Source organism: Etheostoma spectabile, chromosome 6 (genome assembly GCF_008692095.1).
Source record: "Etheostoma spectabile isolate EspeVRDwgs_2016 chromosome 6, UIUC_Espe_1.0, whole genome shotgun sequence".
NCBI classification, from domain to species: Eukaryota; Metazoa; Chordata; class Actinopteri; order Perciformes; family Percidae; genus Etheostoma; species Etheostoma spectabile.
This window is the reverse complement of record NC_045738.1, coordinates 25,286,563-25,295,340: the sequence shown is the minus strand read 5'-3', so window position 1 is coordinate 25,295,340 and position 8,778 is coordinate 25,286,563. Positions and strand designations below refer to the sequence as shown.

Below are 8,778 nucleotides of genomic sequence, written 5' to 3'. Positions count from 1 at the left end.
TCATATTAATGTTAAAAAACCTCATAAAGTGAATTTTTCATGCCATGGGACCTTTAAAATCCCATGGAGTCATTTGGTGTGAAGAAAGTGGTAAACAGTGATAACAACTCCTTCCAACAATGGCCTTCATCTTTCGTAGTAGAAATGCATTATTATACCAGCTGAAAAATTCATCATAAACAGGCCATGTCAAAGGTAATTATATAAAACCGTGAGAAGAAAACATGTGCAATGAAATGCAGATGCATGTTTAGCCTACAGCTAGGCCTACAGTATAAAGGGAAAATAAAAGTCTCCAAACGAAAATATAAGTTCTGAGTTTGTTTTACATGCAGCCTATGGCATTTTTTTATAGCTATATGTTGATACTGACCCGAGAGAATGCGTGCACCTCTCCCCCTGAAGCATGTATCAACATGACTGATAATGAGACAAAATAGAAATGGAAATGTTCGGCTGCGTTTCAGCACCCGTGAACCTGAGCGGGCGGTCGTTAGTAACTTAACACGTTAAAAGCATATACTCCTCCCGCCCGGGCTGTCAAGATTCTCAAAACGCGCTAACCCTAGAGAACCAGGAAGTGACAGCGGTTGGTCCCAGGCAAAACAGAAACAGCGGTGTTTATCGAGAAGAGTGTGAAAGGCGCGCGCCTACTGTAGAAGAGCAGATATTGTGCATTTTCTTTTTAGACAAAGTTAAGCTTTCTCAGCCGTGTTAAGGTTTTAACTATGTCTTCTTTTCCAACTGGGAGACAAACACCGAGCATATGGGTGTTGTGCGGCGCCGTCGTGCTGTGCCTGAGCTTTGTTAGCTTCGGGGAATGCCAGACGTCTCCACCGCCGCCACTTCGTAAGTTCACTTAAAAACGTAAAAACGTAAAAACGAATGTACTTAGAAGTAGCTCCAGTGCTACTTCTAAGTACAGTTGTTTTTACACTTCACAAAGGTACCATTTTGCATAGTAACAAGAGACTTTAATGCCACTTTATAGCAAAATAGCTAGGTTAGTACGCTACGTCAGAGTTAGCTAACTAGTGTTTTTTTGTTGTTTTTAATATGTAGCTACCTACTGTTTACATCCGGGTAACGTTAAGCTAGCTGACATGACGTTTCTCTTTATCTCTTTTTAGCCTGCTCTACTTTCAAAAAATGTGACACCTGTGTTCCACATGCTAAGGTAAGGCTGCTGGGATGGGATGTAACTAAGTATATTTACTCAGGTAATGTACTTAAGTACACATGTTCAGGGACTTTACTGTAGTCTTTTCTTTTCATGTGACTTTCTACTTCTACTCCGCTACATTTCAAAGAGAAGTATTAAAAAATTAGAAATACTTTTTGTTACTCCACTACATTCATCTGACAGCTTTAGTTACTAGTTACTTTAGTTACTAGTTACTTTAGCTACTAGTTACTTTAGTTTCTCCGCTACATTCATCTGACAGCTTTAGTTACTAGTTACTTTAGTTACTCCGCTACATTCATCTGACAGCTTTAGTTACTAGTTACTTTAGCTACTAGTTACTTTAGCTACTAGTTACTTTAGTTACTCCGCTACATTCATCTGACAGCTTTAGTTACTAGTTACTTTAGTTACTCCGCTACATTCGTCTGACAGCTTTAGTTACTAGTTACTTTAGTTACTAGTTACTTTAGTTTCTCCACTACATTCATCTGACAGCTCTAGTTACTAGTTACTTTAGTTTCTCCACTACATTCATCTGACAGCTTTAGTTACTAGTTACTTTAGTTACTAGTTACTTTAGTTACTCCACTACATTCATCTGATGGCCTTAGTTACTAGTTACTTTAGTTACTAGTTACTTTTCACATTAATATTTCCGCACACTAAACACATATAGTTTATAATCTGATGTTTTATTATACAGTAAACTAGCAACATTATAACGGCCTGCTGGATCCTCTACTCTTTTTAACATGGGAGGATTTTTTAGATTTGAGTACTTTTTACTTTTTAAGGACATTTTCCTGATGATAATAATAATACATTTTATTCAACAGCGCCTTTCTAAGCACTCAAGGTCACTTTACAGACAATAAAAGACATACAGGGAACAGAAAAGTATAAACAGTTATGAAAAAATGAAAGGAACAGTGTATTTTACAAATAAGCAAGCTGGAAGAGGTGGGTTTTGAGTCTGGTTTTAAACGGGGGGAGAGAGTCGACACTGCGGAGGTCAGGTACATACTTTTACTTAAGTAACATTTTCATTGCAGGACTTTTACTTGTTACAGCATATTTTAACAGTGTGATATTAGTACTTTTATGGCAGTACAGGATTTGAATACTTCTTCCACCGCTGGTGAACAGAGCAGCGTTTGAATGATAAGAGCAGACCTTTGCCCGAACTTTCAAACTGCTGTCATAAATTATAATTTTATGATCCCTTGTTTGTTTATTAAGCGGGAGCCTGAACCTCCAACAACACGACTAAAGATCCACTCCAACCACCTGCACTGGTAAACTCAGTAAAGCAGTAGTCCAGACCTTCCTCCAGGCCGCTGCAGAGGAGGGTCAGGCTAATCCACACAGCATTCGGTGCTCTGTTATCGGCATTTCTTTAAACCAATCACAATCGTCTTGGGTGGGGCTAACCTCCGGACGGAGCCACGGTGCCTCTGCTAAATAGTCTCAGGAAGGAAGTTGTTATGGTGGAACATGTGTACATTCAGAAGTAGTTTTAGTCATCAACAGAAAGTTGTTGATTTACCCTGCAGAGACCTGAGGACCAGGTAACCATAGTCCTCAGATTGGACAAATAGTCTAGCTAGCTGTCTGGATTTACCCTGCAGAGATCTGAGGACCAGGTAACCATAGTCTTCAGAAATCCACCAGAGGTTAGAACGCCAAAATAGAGACAGAGGAAGGGGACGGACATCTGGCCGAAAATGAGGGACATTTGGGATTGAATGAAAGGCATTTTTTTTAATACTCAATACTTTAAAGGCAATCCGGTCAGTGCCTAAAAAGTATTAAATGTGGTTCTCAGCCCTAATTAATAATAATAGAAGCACATGCAGAGGGCTGATCTGTGTTTTGTCTCCATAGTGTCTCTGGTGCTTCTCCACCAACAACTGCACAGAATACCCGGTGACCTGGCTGCTGCCTCCAGCGTCGCTGTGCCAGTTGGCCGAGGCCCGTTGGGGAGTGTGTTGGTGTAAGTGGATCAGTCTTATTACCATGTAAAATATATCACTATGTGTCCTTTTCTCTTTCATTTGCTACTTTAAAAGTCTGAAATTATTGGCCCTCTGGTGTTGTTAAGGGGTGGTTCTCTCTGAAAAAAGGCTTTATTGGATTAGGCTATGAGTCTGTGTTACCAAAAGTCACACAAATCTATGCATTAACCTGTTATTGTTGACAACTTGAGAAACAAATAAAGCACCAGTTAACAAAACTGGTTAAAAAAAGAACAATATTAATATTTCAGAGTCTGCTACAGCCTGACTTTGGAGATTACACTGGGATTAGCTGTCATTTTCAAGTTTATGTTCTGCTTGTTTAACAGTTGTTTACGTTACGTTACGCATACATTACACATTACATGTGGAGGGGGCGACTGGAATGAGAAAGTTGATGTCCCGCTTCATTACTCTGTAGATATATTAGTTGATTGCCATTTTTAACATGCAAAACGGAGATCATCAACCAATACAATAACTGCGATGTCAAATGCACATGTGCAGGTGGAAGTCCTTAAACAGCAGTGTCAAACTCCTCTTCACTAAGAAAGAATCCTATCAAGGGCCAGACATTTCTAGTTTTTTGACAATGCTTTTGTTTCATTGAAAAGTCAAACATATTTTAGCATGTCGCTTTCTTTTCTACATCTGTGTAGCTTATCGTCACTTTTTACAGACTTTTTGTGGCTTTCTTAGATGTTTTTGTCACTTATTTTTCTCACCTTAAAGCCCTACAACAGTCATCATAAACGTTCCTTAGCCATCATAGAATTGAACAAATCCAGCAAAACAAAGATAACATTTTTTTAAGCCACCAGTTTCACAGCCTGAATATGAAAACTCTCTGCTTCTGTGGGAATCTGCAATGGGCCGGATTTGGCCCGCGCACCTTGACTTTGACACTTACCTTAAATGAGTGAGCGCTATGAAAAACTGGTTCGTTAGAGTTTAGGAGGCAAATAGCTGCAGGATGGTTCACTAGACAAACACTGGAGTGTTTTCACTGAGAGGCACCATTTGCAAAGCTACATGAGAAAAACCCTGTGGTCCCTCCACTTCACGTTGCTTCAGGGTCAACTTCTGATCTCATTCCTGCAGCACTCTACCTGCTTCCTCTCTGGCGTGGTTGATTTTCTGTCCCAGCTTCATAGAAGAGAACCATTTCCTCTCTGTGCAGTAGTAGTATTAAAGAAGTTACAGATAGAAATAAAAATCAGTGCCTGGGGAGCTCCCGTGATGTCTGAGTAGCCAGCCAGATGGAGAAAGTATCCAGCTGAGGAATTTTTGTGGTTGAAATTTTTTTGGGTGAAGTCATTTTAACCAATAAACAAATCTCAAACATGTGTTTTTTAAAGGCCCAAAGCTCAGTTAATTCCCATTAAAAACAGTGCAAATACAGAGTAGCCATACTCAAACATATAAAAGATGAAATGGATGATGTGTAGAGGAAAGAAATATAAATATGCATCTAAATTAAACAAAATAGACATGCTGGCAAACAGATGATCAGAGAAAGAAGAGGCTTTTATGACTGGCCATAATGGCCATATGTTCAATTGGAAATGTGATCTTTGTGAACGGTTTTTCCAGTTATTAAATGTCTGCATATCAAAGCTTTAGTGCATCACTTTGTGATATTAATGAACGTGCGTTATGTTCATGCCGTTGCCAAACAAATAAACGAATCAAAGGGTTAGCCATTTATAGAGATCGAGTGATAAACGAGGACTATCTACCGGGTCCACAATTGGCAAATAAAATTGCACAGAAGTAAAATTATTCCAAAAATTCAAAATTATATATGCAAATTAAGCCAAGTTATTGCATAGGGAACAAGACTGTTTTTACTCTAATTGTGGTACTCTGAACTACAGCCTGAGGAGAGAGTATCCATTTTAAAGTAAAAGGGGTGTGTTGGATAATTTAGAAAAAAAAGAATATAACTTTACAAGAAATAAGCCAGAAAGTAGTTTTAGTCATTGATGCCATAGATAGGTTTTAGCTTAACTGTTGTTGATGGACTATAAATCGAAAAATAACAGGTATATGGGAAGATTATTAATATTTAGATATTAAAAAGATATTTAATGTTTTCAATCTATCTTAAGCTATATATGGAAAGATGTGGAAAAGTCATTAAAGCCCCAGTGGGAAAGCTAACCGTAGCCTCCCAGTTACTACAGTAGACGGACGTTTCTGATCCACAATGTCCTCAAAGGATCAGGAAACTGGTGTGTGTTCTTTGTGTCACTGTGGTTACCTAATTACTGCTGCTAGTTGAGGTGTTTTATCACTTGTCAAAGTGGTGTCAATACTTTTAATGTGTTTCCAACCAAACTGATAAACCGTTACGTGTCTGCTGAAGTGGTTTCAAACAAAGTCTTGACTGACGTCTCGGTTATGTTTCACTCGGTTATGTTTTCCCTGGAAATGAAAGTGGAGTTTCATCATTCCACTATGGGGACTTGTAGTGTTGCCCAAACGTCAGCAGGGGGCACCATTGCCAAACGAGTTGAGTTTATGTTTCCTTTCATAGGAAAGGCACCCAAAGTTTTAGGTTTTGTTTATGATGTGACCTCAGAACAAATGATGCTTTTGAATATTAACGATTGGTCTTCTGGTGTCATTCAGTGAACTTTGAAGCCCTGATCATTACCCTGGCCGTCATTGGTGGAGTCATCATCATCAGCATTGTTGCATGCTGCTGCTGCTGCTGCTGCTGCAAGAAGCGCCGGTCAAGGTAAAGTCAAATGACTGTGACATTTTAGTGCAACTGTAACATATTTATGTTTTAATAGACAAAAGTATAAAATTGACGTTTCGGTTACCACAAAGAACTTTTACAGACTATACAGATCTGCAGATTATTCTAGTTGGAGACCAGAAAGCATGACCTCTTCAGGAGGTTCAGAGGTGATAATGCAGTCCAATGCAGCACTAGTCTGTACTGACGACGGTTCATTTACGGGATAGTTCCAGCACCCGCCGGGAATTCCGCTGGATGTCCATCACTTTCCGCTTTACTGTTTTACTCACTGTTTAAAGAGGTTCCGGTTAACGTTGAGACCGGAGTTCAATGTCTGAAAATGTTTTTATGGAACATTTGGATGGTGCAACAAGGCAGGTCTGCTTAGTTCTTTCAGATAATGGTTGTAAAGATTAACAAAGAATATTAGGGCATATCCTCTCTAACTGGTACACACGGAGATACACTGGTAAGAGATAATGAGGTGGAATCATGTACCAGCTCATTTAAATAGCTCACGTTACTGTATTGTGTCAACAGTTGACTTCATTACAATGTCCCTCATTTTCGGCCAGTCCATCCCCTACCTCTTCCTTTACTTTGCAAAGTCACCGTTGCTGCGTCCGGAGCATAGCACAACCCAAGACCATTGTGTTTTGATTCAGGAGTGTATGCTCCTGTTGCCAGACCTTCGTCTGCAGCACTGTGGAGATAGGTCTGGCAATGTTCGACCAAGGCAACACACACCCCACTATCACCTCATGACTGTACAGTTGAGTCAACAACTCTTTGACAGTGTCGAGACAAACTGAGAAAGGTACGCCTCATAAAGATAGGCTCTTTTACAAGGCAAGGCAAGGCAAGGCAGCTTTATTTGTATAGCACATTTCAGCAACAGGGCAATTCAAAGTGCTTTACACAAAATCATTAAAACAGATAAAACACAAGTACAAACAGTTAAAAGTCATAAGCATTAAAAATCTAAGACACATGAATAGACAGTTAAAACAAAATAGAAACATTAGGACACATAAAACACAAGAATAAAAGTTACAGTGCAGCATAAGAAAGAATGAGCATTAATAAAGAAGGCAGATCAAAAAGAAAGGTCTTCAGCCTATTTAAAAGAACTGAGAGTAGCAGGGATCTACAGGTTTCTGGGAGTTTATTCCAGATATGAGGAGCATAGAAACTGAAAGCTGCTTCACCCTGTTTAGTTCTGACTCTGGGGACAGAAAGTAGACCTGTAGACAGTGCTGTTGTAACGGGTTTCATTAATACCCAATGCATTGGCAACGTGGTGACCTTAAACAAAGCGTTAGATTAACATTTTAATAAAGGCAGCAGCCATGTCTGTGAATTAAAGTTCAGTTCCTTCGTGACATTAGCTCTGTGCTCAAATAAAAGGTTAAGAAAAGTTCTTAATTGCTTTGTGGCGAACAACTGTTGAGTGCAGTGAAGTTCTCAAGTGGAGCACCCATGAATCAGGGCTGCATTCACTGTTTCTGTTGTAGCTTCGTAAGTTCAGCTTCCTTTACAAGACAACTGTGTGTGTGTTGCTGTCATTGTGCCGCCGCAGTGAAATGAAAATGTCATGTCAGTCAATCAGCTGCAGGCTGGCCTGTCACACACTGACAGTCCTGTGGGTGTTAGAGTTGTGTTCATGTCTATCATCTGTCAGAAGAAAAGGGGATATAGAGTGTGCCTAACACACACACGCACACACACACACACCAAACATTAATTTAAAGTGACCCTGTGGTTACATTTCCTAGAGGCAATTTTATTTTCTCACCTCCTGATTGCTCAGCTTCTTTTATATTAGTAATTCCATTATCAAAGGTGACGCACATTGTTCATGTAGAAGAAGCTCTGTTTACTTTTGAACAACAGTTTTCTTTTGTTTCTCAAGCGACAAATCAGTACTCAAAGTTGTTGAGCTGTGTGAAGAGAATATGTGACCATATGTAGAAGTACTGTAAGTGATTTGTCACATCCAGATGAGTGTGTTTTTGTTCTCTTGCTCTGTAAATCTGACACTGTTCACGGCTCCTTTTGTCAAGGCCGGATGGAGATGATGAGAGATTTATCAGGAGGAGAGAGGAGATCAAACAGCGCGCTGAGGAACGGTAAGAATGTATTCATTCATTCAACCTTTATTTCTCCTCGAGAGATCATTGAGGGGCCGCTGTCATTTACATTGAGAGTCAAATTAAAGGAAAGAAGCTACACCATCATAAGAACAATAGCACACTAAAACTTTCTGAAATCAAAAAAGTATTTTATAAATAAATTAGGATAATAAGGATGCAAAAGAAAAAACAATTATTTAAAGCAAGTAGAAGTTTGCAGGTTTAAAACCAGATTTCTGTGGCCGGGTTGGTTCAGTGGTTCAAGTAGGTGCACATATACAGAGAGGTTCATGCCTCGACACAGAGGTCTTTGTGGGTTTTTTTTGTCTTTGATTATCATGACTTATGGGCTGGCTACATTGCACACGTTCTCGATAGATAGATAGATGTATAGATAGATAGATATTTATTTATTGATCCCAAGAAAAATGGGAAATTACAGCAGCCCACGTACATCAGTCACACAACACAGAATATAAATATAAATGAGATACTACATACTGTGGACAATCCAACACTGCGCATTCACTATAATCAATATCTATCAATAACTATAATCTCCGTCTCACGTGTGACTCACACAATCGCACACCGTGTGTGTAGCAGGTGTAGCCAGTTAAAACATACATCCTGTGGCACATACATGCCACCAGATAGAAAGAAAACGTTGACTTTCACTCAGCAATTCACCGACAG

General features: G+C 39.4%; 1 protein-coding gene across 1 annotated transcript in view; it reads left to right on the top strand.

Annotated features, from left to right (window-relative positions):
* Positions 1–581: 581 nt before the first annotated feature.
* Positions 582–8,778, top strand: part of LOC116690612 (pituitary tumor-transforming gene 1 protein-interacting protein) — a 19,245-nt gene continuing 11,048 nt past the window's right edge. Inside the window, exons 1-5 of the mRNA XM_032517702.1 lie at positions 582–849; positions 1,131–1,177; positions 3,071–3,179; positions 5,836–5,944; positions 8,014–8,079. Coding sequence (XP_032373593.1) covers positions 729–849; positions 1,131–1,177; positions 3,071–3,179; positions 5,836–5,944; positions 8,014–8,079 — 452 coding nt within the window. The 5' untranslated portion in view covers positions 582–728. The remainder of the gene's footprint in view (positions 850–1,130; positions 1,178–3,070; positions 3,180–5,835; positions 5,945–8,013; positions 8,080–8,778) is intronic.